This window comes from Pelophylax lessonae (assembly GCF_965119305.1).
Source record: "Pelophylax lessonae genome assembly, chromosome: 3".
NCBI classification, from domain to species: domain Eukaryota; kingdom Metazoa; phylum Chordata; class Amphibia; order Anura; family Ranidae; genus Pelophylax; species Pelophylax lessonae.
In genome coordinates, this window is record NC_138770.1 from 299,659,491 (window position 1) to 299,679,104 (window position 19,614).

The 19,614-nt window shown below is 42.8% G+C and overlaps 1 protein-coding gene across 1 annotated transcript in view; it reads right to left on the minus strand.

Annotated features, from left to right (window-relative positions):
* The window catches only part of CLDN16 (claudin 16), a 73,469-nt gene that overhangs the window by 22,887 nt on the left and 30,968 nt on the right, over positions 1 to 19,614 (minus strand). The window contains exon 3 of the mRNA XM_082252051.1: positions 15,867 to 16,031. Coding sequence (XP_082108177.1) covers positions 15,867 to 16,031 — 165 coding nt within the window. The remainder of the gene's footprint in view (positions 1 to 15,866; positions 16,032 to 19,614) is intronic.

Genomic DNA, 19,614 nt, shown 5'->3' on the forward strand with positions numbered 1-19,614 from the left:
CAAAAGAGGGGTGAATGTTCTCCAGAGGGTAGTCCCAACAATAGTACTCAACGGCTAGTGGGAACAGCACCATGCCGCCTAGAATGAGCCAGTTGATCTCCCAGTGGGAGGAGTATATAAGTCAAGGCTTAATTAAAGCACAACACTACCTCAGCTTGTTTTCTGTCATCCAACATAACGGGGGTATAGTCAAAAACATAACAAGGGGGAAAACCTGAGGAGATTAACAGGAGTTCACCCCATCCAGCGACCGAGTTTCAGGGTGCAATTGAAATTGGTGGTATGCGGCAGAACGAAGAATAAGTGAAATAGATGTCTAATAGTAAGCTCCATTGTAAGATGTGAGGCAGATCCAGAGTAGAAGGTGTTGTACTCACAGTGTTTTCAGGCATCAGGGTAGTTGGTCAAGCCAGACAATCGCAGGATCTGGGTCCCCAAAAAAATAGACACGGTCCTCTCCTGCTACCCGCAGGCATGCAGGAAAGAGCATGGAATTTTTCAGATTGCAGGTGCGTAAGCGCCTCTTGATCTCTGTGAACCGGCTGCGTTGTCTCTGCATCTCTGCAGAGAAGTCGGGAAAAGCCGGAACCTGATGATTATGCAGGGGTATGTTGCCTTTCTCTCTAGCCAGATGAAGCACAGCATCATGGTCTCTATAATTGGGAAACTTCAGATAAAAATGGTGTTAAGCACCAAAAACACCTGTGCAAACGGAATATAGGTATATGTGCAAAAGATTATGCAATAAATTGTGCAAATTGCAAACAATGTGCAGATTGCAAAAAAAGTGCAGTCCAGTGTTTATAAAAAGACCAAATGTTAAAAATAACAATAAAAGAATTAATGCATAAGTTTAAAAAACATCAATAATTGTGAGCAGCACGTAGCCGTGTAAAAATGGAATGATGATAGCCTTATATAGTAATATATAATACCGCGCTCAAACAAAATATAATATATGTAAATTAATCAATAAATAAAGTAAATTATATTAGGTTAATAAATAAAATCCATTCAAAGAAAGTGCAAGAGTTGATTGGACAAAGCAGGATGAAAAACAGCCTCTTAAATCCACGAATAGACTTGGTTTATGGATATCCTTACTCCTCCACCATGCAATGACCACCCAGTGTGCACATACTTCTTACCAGATGTACCAGACCCCTTAATTACAGGGGGTCGGTAACCGCCTTGAATCGCTCAGATAGCTGACATAGGATACACTGGAAGTAATCAAGCTACAGGGTCTGTCTGTGGCCTGTAACTAAGGGGTCTGGTACATCTGGTAAGAAGTGTGTGCACTCTGGGTCATCATTGCATGGTGGAGGAGTAAGGATATCCATAAATCAAGTCTATTCATGGATTTAAGAGGCTGTTTTTCACCCTGCTTTGTCCAATCAACTCTTGCACTTTCTTTGAATTGATTTTATTTATTCACCTAATATAATTGACTTTATTTATTGATTAATTTACATATATTATATTTTGTTTGAGCGCGGTATTATATATTACTATATAAGGATTGAGAAACTTCACAATGAAGAACCTTGGCGGTGCTCCCTGGGGGGGTTTGCTATCGCGCGCTCCACGACAAAGGCCTGGGAGAAGGCGGCGTGGCCATAAGTGGTGACGAGTAGCTCCTCCAGAAAGGTGGCCGGATTGGTGCCCTCTGCACTCTCAGGTAGTCCAACGAATTGCAAGCTGTTGCGCCTCGCCCGGTTTTTGAGGTCATCTTGTTTCTGGTATAGCTGTATTATGTCGCGGGACGACTGTTCCATGGCATTTCTAATAGGGGGGATGCCGTCCTCCACACGGCCCAAGCGGTCCTCTGCCTCAGTAACTGGCCCTCTAAGTTTCTGGAGATCCTGGAGCAGGAGAGATATATCCACCTTTACCTCCTCCAGCTTTGTAGTGAACGTCGTCTGACATTGTGAGATAGCCTCCAGGATTCTGCACTGGTAAGCAGCTGGTGCGGCTGGAGCAGGGGAAGAAGATGGGGAGCCGCCATCTTTGGACTGCATGTCTTTGTACTGCCGCCGAAACTTCTCATGTTTTGCGGTGGTCTAGGTAGCTTTGCATGGTGGGAACATGTCGCCAGGTCATGCTGGGGTACCTGTGTCGTATTCATGGCAATTTGGCATGATATTGGAGATACAGGATCAATAAAAAAGAATGCCGCCGGGAAAGCTGGGCTCACACGCGTCCTACACACGTTGAAGCTTCAGGCCACGCCCCCTACACTATATTTTTATTACTATTATTCCCTTGACTGACTATCAGTTTATCCCAATTACCCCCTTCCTCACATCAGACTATCCTCATTGCCTCTCATTTCCTCAGCATCAACCAATCCCTATTACCTCCCCACAATCATATTATCCCTACATGGGGAAGTTGAGGGCCCACCCACATACAGGTAGTGAAGAGAGTATCAGCTGTTTGTTGAGCAAGATACTAAGGTAAATATTTCATGATGTATGAATGATTACAGAGCTGCATTAATTTGTGCCTTTTATATCTGATTAGAGTTTAACTTTTACTGCTGCAAAAAATAATCAGGTCTATTGTCTTGCAAGACAGGGCTCATGTTGCAGAACTGTGCAATTCTCGAAACTTGCTGGAGAGAAATACAAACCCTTTTTCAGGGATGTTATTGATGATTATGAATAGATTTGATTGCTTACATTTAGGTTTTATGATGTGATTATTGTTGCTACAAAATACCACATGCAAAAGTTTTGCACCTTTACCATTCTACAATAAAGAACCATGACTAATTTTTATTCAAAATGTTTTTTAGTAGATAGAGACACCAATATTTAATTTTTTTGTTTGGAGGCACCCTATCACATTTAAAAATGTTAATATAAGCACATATTTGTAAAGAAGAGCAATCATACTTACCTTTCCTGCTCGCACACTGCTCAACGCTGCTCTGTTGCAAAGAACTGGTCCCCCAAAATCTGCATTTCCATTGCTGTTGATTTCCATGGTCCCCCACAAGTCTCACTGGTTCCTCCCTCTGACCTTACATTCTGCAGAAGAGAGTAGATTTGTGAGGTCAGAGGGAGGAACCAATGAAAGTTTCAGGGGACTATGGAAATCAACATTCCTGGAACAGTGCTTTGCAGGAGTAGCGTAGTACAAGTGGCAGGAAATGTAGGTATGTGCCCTCTTCTCTATATGTACAGTATGTGCTTGGATAACATTTCAGAACGTGACATGGTCTCTTGGAAAAAAAAGCTTGGATTAGAACATTTTTTTTAATGTGAAAGGATTTCTTAAACAGTTTTGTCAAGTAATGAAATGGCTTCCGGTAAGCTTTATTTTGTAGAACTGATTTTTATTCCCAGTCCAAAACTTAGTGGAACCTTTGATCTCCAAATCATAAATAGGCACAGTTACCTTTGAAAGTAAAATAAATATGTTACATGTCTCAATAAAACTCATCAGAAGCCAAAAAACAAAGTGTCCATATTTTCTATTAGCTTTCATACAAGTTTAAGAGAATCCCTGTAGAACAATCTGTGATGTTTTGAAGCATATCATATGCAAAATATGAAAAGGTTGCCATAACTTTCTAGAATATACTTCTTTAAAGGGGTTTTTAAAGAGCCTGATATTTAAAGTTCCAAGTAAAATATAATTTTTTTTCAACTGCAAATCCCCAGAGAAATGTATGAAATCCTTTTTTTTCTACATTTACTTTTCTAACCAGCTCCTACTGAAGAAATACATTGTTTATAATAAAGTATTCACTTCAGCTCTCTTCTTTACCTATTACCCTAGAGTGAAATGTGTTCCTATTCATTGTGATGTAAGACATTGGGCATGTTTATCATGAAAAATATATGAATTGTCTTCAGTTACATGTGCAGCAGGTGTTAGTGAGTGGAGCAATTGTAAAATATGTAGAGCAGGAGCAAAGCAATTCCTTTAGGCGATAATGTGTAATTAAAGCGATATTAAATGCAAAACAAATGTAAAACAACTATCCAGAGACATCATAAATGTGCAAATAATTCTGTAAAGAGCTGCAGGTTTTTACATGTTATACAGCCGATTTTGCGCATCTGCTATACTTTGAAAGAGCCAGTTCTGCAAGGTTAGGCTCAGCTATCAGGACTCAGGAGTTAAAGTATATGGACTATTTTTCATACATATTGTTCCTAAAAGGATTTAACCACATTTACATTGTTAAAGTGGTTGTAAAGTCAGAAGGATTTTTTATCTTAATGCATTCTATGCGTTAAGATAAAAAGCCTTTTGTGTGCAGCAGCCCCTCTCAGCCCCCTAATGCTTAGCCCCCTCTCTATCCAGCGATGTCCATGAGTGCCTCAGCCATCAGGGACTCTCACTCCTGTTTGCCCGAGACAGAGCAGTGGCACCATTGGCTCCCAGTGCTGTCAATCAAACTCAGTTAGCTAATCGGGGGAGAGGGGGCGGGGCCAAATGGCAGCTCAATGTCTGAATGGATACATGGAGCCAGGGGCGTACCTAGAGCAATTGGCACCCGGGGCAGATCCTATATCTGGCACCCCCCCAGGCGACGAACTGCCCATTGACGTGTCACGTGTAAAATGTAGGGAGACCCCCTTTTACATTACACAGCCCCCTTACTCCTGGACCCCTTTACATTACACAGCCCCCCATTGGAACCATTTACATTACACAGCCCCCATCCCCCCATGGAACCCTTTACATTGCACAGCTCCCACCCTCCCATGGAACCCTTTACATTACACAGACCCCCAATAGAACCCTTTACATTACACAGCCCCCACCCCCCATAGAACCCTTTACATTATACAGCCCCCCAATAGAACCCCTTTACATTACACAGCCCCCCAATAGAACCCTTTACATTACACAGTTTACATTATACAGCCCCCCAATAGAACCCCTTTACATTACACAGCCCCCCAATAGAACCCCTTTACAATACAAAGAGCCCGCCAATAGAACCCCTTTACAATAACCCCCCCCATAGAACCCCTATACAATGCAAAGCCCCCCCATAGAACACCTATACAATACAAAGCCCCCCCATAGAACCCCTATACAATACAAAGCCCCCCCCCATAGAACCCCTATACAATACAAAGCCCCCCCATAGAACCCCTATACAATAAAAAGCCACCCCCCCAAAAGAGAACCCCTTTACAATACAAAGCCCCCCCCTCCAAAGAACCCCTTTACAATACAAAGCCACCCCTCCAAAGAACCCCTTTACAATAAAAAGCCCCCCCCTCCAAAGAACCCCTTTACAATACAAAGCCCCCCCTCAAAAGAACCCCTTTACAATACAAAGCCACTCCCTCAAAAGAACCCCTTTACAATACAAAGCCACCCCCCCCAAAAGAACCCCTTTACAATACAACCCCCCCCCCCCCCACCTTTTTAGGAGGAGAGCAGAGGAGGAGGAACTGTTTAAAGCAGAGGATGGGAGAGAGACTCACTGTCACTCACGAGCACTGAATACACAGCGGTCGGCGGGAACTGCAGAAGTTAACTGTGCTAGTTAATGAGCAGGTGATTGGTTGATAGGAGGTCCTAGCAACCAATCGCCCTCTCATTAACTAGCACAGTTAACTCCGGCAGCGCCCGCTGTGTATTCAGGGCTAGTGAGTGACGATGAGTCTCTCTCCCATCCTCTGCTTTAAACAGTTCCTCCTCCTCCGCGGTGGAGGCAGTCCGGTAGCCGGCCCCAAGTGTCACCCTGGTCTTCCCTGACACCCCCCTAATGTTTGGCCCCCCGGGGGGGAACCACCCCCCCCCGCCCCCCTATTGGTACGCCACTGCATGGAGCTGCAGCTCGGCTCGGGTGCTCAACAGGAGGGAGGGGCCAGGAGCTCCAGCCAGGGAACCCAGAAGAGGAGGATCTGGTCTGTCCTGTTCAAAACCAACTGCACAGAGGTAAGTATTAAGTGATGATGGTGTAGCATACACAATATGTAAGAGAAGTGTAAAATGTATGTCACATGATAAATAAATACAATCTCACCAATAAATATAAGCAAATAAGAGTGATAAAGTGACTGGTGCCTGGTGGTGTAAACAAACAATACTATAGCGGATAGTGTTGGTGATTACCAGGAGGGTGGTAAATATAAAGAATATAAATAAAACAAAAAGTATGTATAATAGTTTAATAATGTAGCACTGACCCCCAAAAGGGCTGCTGGTTTGATCTGGGCCTGCACTCTACCAATAAACCCCACTAACTTGGCTCAATCCCCTTGGCACAGCTGTGATGCAATGCAATACAATACAATGTAAGATAGTACAAAACACCTGTATTGTCACTCCAGGATAATACAACAGCACAATGGATTTCAATATAAACAATTAGAACGAAACAGTATACATATATATATATATATATATGTATATGTCTATACCTGGGAGCTCCCCCTACTTTATAAGCTATGTGTGAGATCTCACTTTTTGGAGTACTTAGTCCTGGATCTTCTTTTCTTCGCTGTCTAAAGTGGCTCCTTGTGATTTGTAATCCACAGTTTTGGTGAATTAAATTGAAGTGAAAATGCTTCTGGTGTAGCTGTAACAACTATTTAAACATTTCTTAAGACATCAAGGTAGATAGGCCTCAAACCTTCTCAGTATCAGTTGCTCTGCTCCTTCGTGGAACTATAATTTCCAGTGAGGCCTGTATATGAGTCTAACTGCATGTGAGATTTAACAAACTGTGGGCCGTGAACTGCTCACCCACTGGATAGAAGCTCTGTGTGGTGACTTTTGTCCAGTGACTGAAACTTGCTTCTCCATCAGCTGGACTAATCGCTCCGTTCAGCCCCACTGGGTAGATCCCGTCCTCTGATGCTCGGATGAGTGTCTCTGGGTCTCTGCAATCTGGCCACCGTCTCCCCACAGGTCCTCTCAGGCAGGCCACACAATTCCAAGAGACCTAAAATGGCTGCTCTGGCCCCTTTTATCCCCTACCCAGCATGCCCTGCACAAGAAGGTGTTCATGGGTAGGTCACCAAACCTCCCAAAACCAACAATCACTTCCTGTCTCTTTCAGAGAAAAAAAAAACATAGCTGCATTACCAGTATTTGGTCACTAGATGGCTCCAACTACTCAAACATAGCAATGTCCATGGACGTTTCATTAAAGTATACAGACACACAAACATAGGAGAATATCAGCGCTACACACTCCCCCTACTTTATCTCTTTGGTCCTCCAAAGAGGTTCAAATTGCTAGCTCTATCTTGTATTTTAGCCTCTATACGGTCATACAATACAGACAGAGGAGCTTCCCACCAGTTGTCATATGATGGGAAGCTATCCTGTGCACTCACAGCTGAAACTACCGTGTCTGGTACAGATGTGCCAAGGGGTGAGGTGGGGCTGTCCCTTACTGAGTCAAAAGTAGAAGGACCAAGCAGTTTAAGGTTTCTTTTGCTGACAAACTGAGATGCTTCAGAGCATTCACCCAATGTATCATAAGTCAGTCTGCGTGGTGGGCGAATGTCTCTCTTTGCTCTTTGCACTTTCGGAGTGTCCATTCCTTTTTGACAAATTCCATCATCCCTCCTCTCAGTGACGAAAGATGGGGAGTAAATAAGAGTACCGGGCTCTTTTGCAGGATGAGTTCCAAATTCTGGGGCCTCTGCCCTGAGAGTTCCGTTATTATCCTCCTCTACATCTGAAGAGATATCAGCATCTGTTTCTGAAGCTTCCGGAGGCCACAGCCAACTCATCTCCACTTCCTCATCTTCATCTGTAGAGGGTGCAAGCTGAGACCTGGTTATTGGCCTACACACATCAGTGGATGTGGATGGGGATTCCCCATCTGTGCTTATCCTGACTGCCTATGTGAGAGGTAAAAGGTTATTCCGATGCCAGGTTTTTACTGGCCCAGTGTTTCCTTCTGGCTTGATTTCATACACTGGGAGCCCTAGTAGCTTCCTACATACAACGTAAGGCTGTGATCTCCAACGATCCGCCAACTTATGCTTGCCCGGGATGCCTAGATTTTTTAGTAGAACCCGGTCACCTGGTTGAAGATCCTGAATTCTTACTTTCAGGTTGAAGTTCCTCTAGTTCCTGTTCTCTCTGGAGTTTGAGGTGGCTCGAGCCTGCTCGTAAGCTATCTTCAGTCTCCTCCGCAGCCTGTCCACATACCCTCTATGGGAGGTCTCTGATGTGTGATCCAAGGAGGAACCAAAAGCCAGGTCCACTGGTAATCGGGCTTCATGGCCAAACATTAATCTGTAAGGGGAATACCCAGTGGCATCACTTTTGGTACTGTTGTAGGCATGAACCAGTGCAGTAATGTGTCTACTCCAATGGGGTTTCTGTTCTGCAGTCAACGTCCTCAACATATTCAGGAGAGTCCTGTTGAACCTTTCCGGTTGAGAGTCCCCTTGTGGGTGATAAGGAGTAGTCCTGGACTTTTGTATGCCTAGTAGATCCATCAGTCTCTTTATCAATTTGCTCTCAAAGTCCCTTCCTTGGTCCGAATGTATCCGTTTAGGTAAGCCATAATGGACAAAAAATTTCGCCACGAGAGTCTTTGCTACCGTGGTTGCTTGCTGGTCTCTAGTAGGAAATGCTTGGGCATAACGGGTAAAGTGATCTGTTACCACCAAGATGTCCCCCTGCCCACTCAGATTGGATTCCAAACAAAGAAAGTCTATGCAGACCAGGTCCATTGGTCCCTGGCTCTCCAAATGGCCCATTGGGGCAGCCCTCTGGGGCAATGTCTTTATAGCTGTATGCACCTGAGGCAGGAATGACAGTAACTCTCCACTTCTTTCCTCATGTGAGGCCAGTAGAACCTGTCCCTTACTAGTTGGAGAGTCCTCTCGGCTCCCAAATGACCATGGTGATCGTGTAAAGCAATCAGTACCCTCTCTCTGTGTTTTCCCGGCAGGAGCAGCTGCCACTTCGCTTCTGGACCATCGGAGGGGCCCCTTCGGTAGACCACCCCTTGGTGCAACTGCAACCGATCCCATTCTTTCAGTAACAGCCGGGCTTCCTTCTTGGGGCTCTTCTGCAGCACATCAGACTGTTGATGCTCCAATGCCTTCAGCACCAGCCCACACAGTAGATCTTCCTCCTGATCTCTCCTGAGATCCTTTCTGGATAGCTTGGGGAGACCCTCCTGTACAACCTGGGAGACGTTGCAATAGCACCTAAGTACTCCCGCTGAGGATACTCCTACTTCTTCGGCTCTGGCCCCACTCTTCCTGTATTGACTTGTCCCTTCCCAAAGGGCCCTTACTCCTTCTGGAGTAAGTTGAGTCCAGTCTTCTGAGGGATTTCGGGGGTCATGAGGCCTTCTTGACAGAGCATCCGCATCTCGGTTACCAACCCCTGGTCTGTACTTCAGGCTGAAGGTAAATGCCGAGAGAGCAGCTAACCACCTGTGACCGGTGGCGTCCAGCTTCGCAGTGGTGAGCAGATATGTGAGGGGGTTGTTGTCCGTTTTAACCACGAATTCAGCACCGTAAAGGCAGTCCTTCAACTTGTCTACCACTGCCCACTTCAGAGCCAGAAATTCAAGCTTGTGAGTTGGATAGTTTTTTTCAGCAGGAGTCAAACTTCTGCTCACATAAGCGATCGGCCGCAGATGCCCTTCATGCTCTTGATAGAGCACTCCTCCCAGTCCTTCATGGCTGGCATCCACATGCAACTCGTATGGTTTGGCAGGGTCTGCATAGGCCAATACCGGGGCAGTGGCAAGGCTCCACTTCAATTGTCTGAAAGCTTCCTCGCATTCTGGAGTCCACTGGTCCTGGATGGACTCTTTCTTCCTTCTGGACCCTTCTTTTGGCTTCCTTGACTGCTCTGGGCTTACACTAACTTCTTCCTGTTTCTTTAGGAGCTCAGTGATTGGGTGGGCTATTTTAGCGAACCCTTCCACAAACCTTCTGTAGTACGAGCAGAAGCCTAAGAATGACCTGAGTCAGTCAGGTTGGTGGGCCTGGGCCAAAAAGTGACAGCTTCTAACTTTTTGGGATCGGTTGCCACTCCCGGGTATATACATGAATGGATATATGAACCGGAAGTGATGTGTCTTCAGCAGCGTCAATCCACCTCCGGTACACTACCTTATGTATTTTGCGGTTCCCTGGCAACGGACTTAACAAGCACACCGGCGGAACCTAGACTAATGATATGGCTAATGGACAATGCAACAGTGAGGCATTCATTACGGCAATATAAAAAAACCAACCATATAGCCCATGTAAATATTCCATAACAGACAAGGTATATTGGAATATGGAATATTTACATGGGCTATATGGTTGTTTTTTTATATTCACTTTTGATTCACTTTTATATTCACTTTTAGATTCACTTCGGGTTTCGGCTCTTGGTGGAACGCATTGCGTTCCGGAAGCTCATACACTGCGCTGTTTTTATCTGTGATAATGTAAGTACCCTACCTTTATTCCAAATAAACGATTGCCATACAGTATCACACTATTTTGCCCTTTCCCTGCCTCCCAAGGGATTACCACCCACCCTACCGTACCGAGGAACCCCCCCCCCCCGGAGTACTGGAAATAGGACCCTAGCGTGGACCCATCTACAGGACATCCACGGATATTTGTTAGGAACCCTAGATGGATTCCAGGCTAATATACCAGTACCCCCAGAGGGAGCCAGGACCCACAAGAGGGAGCATCCATTCATATACCCCTTATACCCTTATACCCCTGTGTGGGGTGGGTATTTTCGGTGAGTGTGCTACTTATCAGAGGGTCCACGAGCACCCCACCACTATACCCACCACAGGATTATCTCAGGGATCATCACTTAGATTTTACATTGGTGTTGCACCATATTTGGACTGCTTTTAATAGTTTCCACAGATTGCCTCTGGTGCACTTCACTGTTTATCCGTTTGCACAATGCCACTTTATTTGTAGTGGAAAAATTGTCACTGTAAATGCTTTTTTTCATGCCCTTTGTGTAGGGCCACCTATATATATATATATATATATATATATATATATATATATATATATATATATATAGTTATAGTATTGTTTGTTTACACCACCAGGCACCAGTCACTTTATCACTCTTATTTGCTTATATTTATTGGTGATATTGTATTTACTTATCATGTGACATACATTTTACACTTCTTTTACATATTGTGTATGCTACACCATCATCTATATCTATCCTTTGCCTCTTATTACTTTTATATATTTGAGCCTCTAGGCAGCGCCAACTCTCTCCCCCTTTCATTTCATTTATTTGCATAGCCTTTGGGCTATATTCGAGGGCGGCTGCAGCCTATCATCACTTCTTTATTCCATAGCGCGGGGTACCTACTTTTTTCATATATATATATATATATATATATTTATATATATATATACACTCACCGGCCACTTTATTAGGTACACCTTGCTATTAGTGAGTTGGACCCCCTTTTGCCCTCAGAACTGCCTTAATTCTTTGTGGCAAAGATTCAACAAGGTGTTGGAAACTATTTTTGTCCATATTAACATGATAGCATCACACAGTTTCTGCCGATTTGTTGGCTGCACATCCATGATGCGAATCTCCATTCTACAACATCTCAAAGGTGCTCTTTTGGATTGAGATCTGGTGACTGTGGAGGCCATTGGGGTACAGTGAAATCATTGTCATGTTCAAGAAACCAGTTTGAAATGATTTGAGCTTTGTGACACGGTGCATTATTCTGCTGGAAGTAGCCATCAGAAGATGGGGACACTGTAGTCATAATGGGATGGACAAGGTCAGCAAAAATGATCAGATAGGCCGTGGCATTTAAACGATGCTCTATTGGTCCTAAGGGGCCCAAAATGTGCCAATAAAATGTCCCCCACACCATAACACCACCACCACCAGCCTAAACTGTTGATACAAGGCAGGATAGATCCATGCTTTCATGTTGTTTATGCCAAATTCAGACCCTGCCATCTGAATGTCTGAGCTGAAATCGAGACTCATCAGACCAGACAATGTTTTCCCAATCTTCTATTGTCCAATTTTGGTGAGCCTGTGCGAATTGTAGCTCCAGTTTGCCATTCTTAGCTGACAGGAGTGGCACCCAGTGTGGTCTTCTGCTGCTGTAGCCCATTTGCTTCAAGCTTTGATGTGTTGTGTGTTCAGAGGTGGTATTTTACATACCTTGGTTGTAGCAATTGGTTATTTGAGTTACTGTTGCCTTTCTATTATCTCAAAACTGTCTGCTCATTCTCCTCTGACCTCTGACATCAATAAGGCGTTTTCATCCACACTACTGCCGCTCACCAGGTAGTTTCTCTTTTTCGGACCATTCTCTGTAAACCCTAGAGATGGTTGTGAGTAAAAATCCCAGTAGATCCGCATTTTTTTAAATACTCAGACCAGCCTGTCTGGCACCAACAACCATGCCACTTTCAAAGTCACTTAAATCCCCTTTCTTCCCTATTCTGATGCTCGGTTTGATCTTCAGCAAGTTGTCTTCACCATGTCTGGATGCCTAAATGCATTGAGTTGCTGCCATGTGATTGGCTGATTACCAATATGTTACCGAGCAATTGAGCATGTGTGCCTAATAAAGTGGTCGTTGAGTATATATATATAAATATATATAATTTTATTATACATGTTAGTAGGCCATTGTAAACTTTACATACAAAACACAGAGAGTCTGAGATTTCAATTAGAGATAGTTGTGTCTGAACACAATCTACTTTTGCTGTACTTTAGCTAACCCATAACCCTCTGAGCATCCTTAATCATGTATCAAATGTTTCTTTGTAAAACTAAGAAACATTTATCTAAAAACAGAAATAAAACAGAGCTTTACATAAATATAAACTATTTAAAAAAAGTTAATTGGACACAAAACAAGAATAGTTTTGGTTTTCCTATCGCTATTAAAAACCAGTACAAGCAAAAAAATGATGTAACCAGCTTTGTAAGAAGTGCCACATTTTTACATGGATGAAGAGGTAAGGTATTCCATTTGAAACCTGACAGTTTTTTTTTTTTTTTCAAAGTCATGCTACTGCATTCCTTAATGGCTCTAATAAAAGATGAATTTTAAAGAAATGGACTTCCTAGAAAATAATTTCTACTTAATTTTGTCAGTACTGGAGTCCAGAAGCCAGAGTCATCTTTTCACATGATAGACTTTTAGTGATGGCTGCTTGTTAAACTGTACAGCTACTGTTACTGCTCAATGGGTGGCAGCACATTTGCTATTATCTACTTTAATGGATTCTGGGACAATAGAAATATGGTGGCTGCTAATGCCGACTGTGTTTTTTTCTTAAGATGCAAGCTCCAGATTAGTCATCATGACCCTGGCTCCATCATTGACCTGGAACAAGTATGCAGAAAGGTAGTTCAGATTTAGGTAGTAAGGTCATTATTTTCTGACAGCCACAGAGCCTGCATCATCAAAAAGTAGTCAAAAGCAGCAACTCTCCTATTTCTATAATATATACTAGTAATTTTAAAGCATGTTACCCTATGTCTTGTTTTGTAAAAGGCAACTTTCCAAATGTTCTTTTTGCAAGTATTTTGGCATGCCCAACACCTCATATGACACGGATGGAGTGTGGTTGTTAAGGCTCCATGCTTTTTTCAGTGCAATGGAAGGTGAACAATGTCTACAACTCAAACGTGGAGAGTTTTTAGCGATACAGAAGCTGGGTGACTGAATACCTGCTGATAGCTATTACATTAGTCATGAGCAAACAGGGGCTTTAAGTCCACTCAGCCCCTGCTGCTTTTTTTCAATTGACCTATACAGAATGTAGAAAGAGACACGTGGCTGTTCACATTTTTTAAATCAAACATTTAATGGAAACCTCACCTCTGGGATCTCAAGTGGTTTTACCAGGGATAGGAATGATGGTCTTAGTGGCTTAAAGTTTAGGAATGGTAACTATATAATCAACTGATGGGTACATACACACATTTCGCAGAGTGCTTTTCGTTTATTTACTTTAAAACAAAAATGTACAGTATCTCACAAAAGTAAGTACACCCCTCACATTTTTGTAAATATTTTATTATATCTTTTCATTTGACAACACTGAAGAAATTAAACTTTGCTACAATGTAAAGTAGTGAGTGTACAGCTTGTATAGCAGTGTAAATTTTCTGTCCCCTCAAAATAACTCAACACACAGCCATTAAGGTTTTAAACCCACTGGCAACAAAAGTGAGTACACTCCTAAGTAAAAATGTCCAAATTGTTCCCAATTAGCCATTTTCCCTCCCTAGTGTCATGTGACTTATTAGTGTTACAAGGTCTCAGGGGTGAATGGGGAGCAGGTGTGTTAAATTTGGTATTATCACTCTCACTCTCTCATACTGGTCGCTAGAAGTTCAACAAGACACCTCATGGCATAGAACTCCCTGAGGATCTGAAAAAAAAAAAATTGTTGCTCTACATAAAGACAGCCTAGGCCAGTGATGGCGAACCTGGGCACCCCAGATGTTTTGGAACTACATTTCTCATGATGCTCAACTATAGTGCAGAGTGCATGAGTGTCATGGGAAATGTAGTTCCAAAACATCTGGGGGTGCCAAGGTTCGCCATCACTGGCCTAGGCTATTAGAAGATTGCCAAGATCCTGAAACTGAGCAGCACAGTGACCAAGACCATACAGTGGTTTAACAGGACAGGTTCCACTCAGAACAGGCCTTGCCATGATCCACCAAAGAAGTTAAGTTCACATGCTCAGCGTCATATCCAAAGGTTGTCTTTGGGAAATAGACGTATGAGTGCTGCCAAAGTTTCTGCAGAGTTTGAAGGGGTGGGGGGTCAGGCTTTCAGTGCTCAGACCATACGCCGCACACTGCATCAAATTAGTCTGCATGGCTGTCATCCCAGAAAGAAGCCTCTTCTAAAGATGCTGCACAAGAAAGTCAGCAAACAGTTTGCTGAAGACAAGCAGACTAAGGAGATGAATTACTTGAACCATGTCCTGTGGTCTGATGAGACCAAGATAAACTTATTTGGTTCAGATGGTGTCAAGCGTGTTTGGCAGCAACCAGGTGGGGAGTACAAAGACAAGTGTGTCTTGCCTACAGTCAAGCATGGTGGTGGGAGTGTCATGGTCTGGGGCTTCATGAGTGCTGCCGACACTGGGGAGCTACAGTTCATTGTGGGAACCATGAATGCCAACGTGTACTGTGACATACTGAAGCAGAGCATGATCCCCTTACTTTGGAGACTGGGCCGCAGGGCAGTATTCCAATATGATAATGACCCCAAACACACCTCCAAGACGACCACTACCTTGCTAAAGAAACTGAGGGTAAAGGTGATGGACTGGCCAAGCATGTCTCCAGACCCAAACCCTATTGAGCAGGCCTCTAACATCCACCAGTTCTGTGATGTCGCAATGGAGGAGTGGAAGAGGACTCCAGTGGCAACCTGTGAAGCTCTGGCGAACTCCATGCCCAAGTGGATTAAGGCAGTGCTGGAAAATAATGATGGCCACAAAAAAAAAAGATAGTTTGGACCCAATTTGGACATTTTGACTTAGGAGTGTACTCACTTTTATTGCCAGCGGTTTAGACATTAATGGCTGCGGGTTGAGTTATTTTGAGGGGACAGCAAATTTACACTGTTATACAAGCTGTACACTCACTACTTTACATAGTAGCAAAGTGTCATTTCTTCAGTGTTGTCACATGAAAAGATATAATAAAAGATTTATAAAAATGTGAGGGGTGTACTCGCTTTTTTGAGAAACTGTATGTTTTTTTAAAATGCCAGCTGTCAACATATCTACCGTTATCCTCTATGGCTGATGGTTATGAAGTGAACATCTGGTTTTAACAATCCGGCCATTCATTGATGCACTGATATGCCAATTCACATTCTGAAAGCATCCTAAGCTTACCTCCAATGACGAGTGTAACTCCAGCTACATAACAGATTTTTAACTTGATTTGTGATTCATCTGTTAGAAATTTTATACAATCAAGTCCCAGGAGGAGGAATATGAAGCCAAATCCTGCCAGAATATCTGCTGTTATCATGAAGCCACGAGTTGCCACTAATTTCACTGGAAAACAGAGCCAAAGGGAATACAGCTTACTAAATACTATAAAACTGTTTAGTAAATTAGAAAATGTTGCAATCATCATATCCTGCTATGCTGGACTCAGGAATCAGTTAGCAAACTTTAAATTAGCCCTAAAAGTGACAACCAAACACAATAATTACATTAAATTCAAAGCATGGAAATCTGATTAGCCCCTGCATGACCTGTAAGGCTTTGTGTCAGCTTCAGTTTAGATAGGTTTTTCCAATCAAAGCATTTTATGGATAGATTGTTCCCAGACAGAGTCGTTGTATGATGCATTGATATTTTAAATACACTGTAGAAGTAGATAAACACAGATAAATATGATAAAGGACTGCTGAAGAATCCCTAATAAATTATATTGATCAGTAGATGGCATTATTTTTCCATATTTCAATCCTATAGTTTCCCACCTTTGCTCATACATACTCTCATGAATACCTCTGTAAGTTTACATGTATGTATTCATACGGGAAAGTCCACAGGCAGAGAATTTAGAACTCATATCACTTTGCAGGAAGGTCCACCGTAAATGGGCATAAATCTATCTTTGGATACAAAGAGGTTAAATAACAAAAAACTGCAACCTCTACAGTCTGCTCTTCACTACTGATGTATTGCACTTTAGAAAATTACAGTAAATTTGAAGTGCGCTCACAGAAGGATGTTTTAAGGAATAGGCTGGAAGTTGGCCAGAAGACTGACCAAGAGGAGGAGGGAAAGAGATTATGGCTTGCACTTTTGTAGATTCAATGGCTTTGAATTGTTACATAGAGGTGTCAGTGCTTTTAGCTTGAGCTGATGGTGGTAGTAAAAGGAAGCAGGGTCAAAAGACCAGCATCTAAGGTATTCAACCTCTTCTTTCCAGAAAGAGAACAAGTGTTGTGCTGCAAAAATGATTCTGAAATGACTTAGAGTTCTGTGAATAGCTAATCAATATGGCCTCAGCAAGCGATATTAGCACTCATCACAGTGCAATGGTCATCTTCACACAAAGAGTTGTGAGTTACATTATATGATATTATCTCAGTTTGGTTTACATCACCTTAAACGGTCGATTCACCCAAAACTTATATTTCACTTTTTGGTAGTTGCTGCAAGGGCAATGAAACTGAGTATCCTATAGTCTCTGGGTACTCTATTGGTGGCAGCTGGAATTAATTTACGTGAATACACATGCATTTACACATATGTATGTGCATAATGTATGCCGGCTTGATCCTTTTTCAGGTTTGGGGCATTTTTTCTCCATGTCCGTAAACACTGCTCTAAAGTATGAACCTAAATGCCACATAGACACATTAGTTGAAATACAGCTGCATTCAAAGGCATTAAAAACAATCAAAAATGCCCATATGCATGAGGCTTAACAAAGATGTTCTTGTGCAGTTAAAGTATAACTAAAGGCAAAACCTTTTTAAGTTTTAGTTAGAGTGGCTAGGGATTATAACAACTGTCAGGTTTTTATTGCTATCTGTGCCCCATGGATGCTGTAATGGCACAGGGCATTCCTCACTTTAGAATGATTTCCTAAAACTTCCTGCTTCAGCTGCGGAACAGGAAATGAAGGAAAATCTCCCCAATGGAGAAAAAATGGCAAAAAAAAATGACAGTGGTTTTGCCCCTTCCTTACTCTATCCAAAATGAAAAAAAAAAAAAAAAAAATATTGCCTTTAGTTCTATTTTATGGTTCCATCCAGCAGTCATACACACCAGAAGAACTTCAATATTAGGCTCAGCACAGCAATAGTGGATCTAGTATAACAACTTTTTACATCATTTTCTGGCTGTGTTGGTATATATGGCCATAAGCATAGGTCTATCTATTAAAAGGAAGTCAACTGCTCTTCACTCATTGATTTAGATCAGCCTTTCTCAAACGTTTCAACACAGAGGGACCCTTGAAATAATTTTCAGGTCTTGGGGAACCCATGCTAAAAATGTCTATATTTAAAACTCATGATGCATTAGTGTGATGGTCAGTGGGATGAATGTTCCTTAGGCCCCTTTCACACTATCTGTCCGTCGGACGGATTCCGTTTTTCTCAGCGGGGGATTGAGCCGCCGATCCCCCGCTGAGAAGAAAGATGACAGCTGCGTCTCCGCGCTGTGTGCGGAGACACAGCTGTCAGTTCCCCATGCATCTCTATGGGGGAAATCAGATGGGAACGGACCGTCTGTCCGTTCTCAAACGATCCCATCCAAACTAATCCGCTGGACGGATGGAAAATAGGGTTTCCATCTGTCCAGATTTGACGGACCGGATTGGGTCGGATGTCAGCGGACATGTCTCCGCTGCCATCCGATGCCCCATAGGACTGCATGGGGGGAACGTTCAGATCCGCCAGAAAAAAGGACAGATGATCAATGGTGTCAGGGGAACTTATCTGAGAGGCAGAAATTGCTCATTGCTCAAGGAACCCCTAGCAACCTCTGGAGGAACCCTAGGGTTCCACGGAACCCTGCTGACACCATAGTAATAGAAGCTAATAGTAAAGGTCATAAAACTACTTGTATGTCAACTATCTTACATCAAAGAAAGACAAAGGTTGCTTAAGATACATCTAAGTCTCTTGCTCACAAAGGCATACATGCTTACTAGTTTAAACATTGTTTCTCACTTGGATTGGTGTCAAATGTGCGCTATGTCTGTGTCTGGCAGCAAATTGTCAACGAGTCAGGGGTACAATCCAAATAAGTAGCCAATGGGTTTTAGGGGTCCAAGTGCCCACCAACATCAATACCCTAAGTTAACAACACCCGTAAGATAACCCTACAGGTCCATCGCTATCTTTCCATTTTCCTAAATACATTGCCAAAATATTTCTAGAACATTTCACCATGCTGATGCCACATAGCAATAAAAGGATGCTCTTCTTAAAAAAAAAAAAAATAGGAAAATAATAGGATCACAAAACTACCACTTTCTGACTGTAGGCCATTATGATTTCCTGGACTTTAAGTGAAGATATCTGAATGATGCCTGCAGCTGGCGATTCCCTGCAATGTAAAAGCTATCATAGCAGCTGTTTAGCTGCTTGACTGCTTTTACAGGTGCTTCCCTGGTCTCTCCTTTACGATCAGGGAACCGGAGAATAAAACCACCAGAGGTGGCAGTTTACCATAGAGGTGGTCAGGGACCATCTGGTTCACAGCCATCTCTATGGTAAACTGCCATCTCTATGACTCTCGAGGGTTGGAATTGACGTCATGATGTCACTTTCTGGCGCTGGCAGATGTAAACCTCACAGTTTTTTTGTTGCTGGAAAGCCTGAGATCAATTTTTTTTTATCTCAGGCTTTCCAGCATAGAAGAGAGATGTGGGGACTTATAAACCACAGACCTCTCCGTAAATAGGACCTGAAATACCATATTCCTATGACAAGAGATGTTTACATTCTTTGTAATAGGAATAAAAGTTATCAAAAAATTAAAAATTTAAGGGAAAGAATAAAAATGAAAAAATAAAATAAACAATAAAAAAAAAAAATTGAAAGCGCCCCCACCCCCTTGGGCTCTGCTCACACAGAAACAAACGCAAACATAGGTCGCACCAACGGCA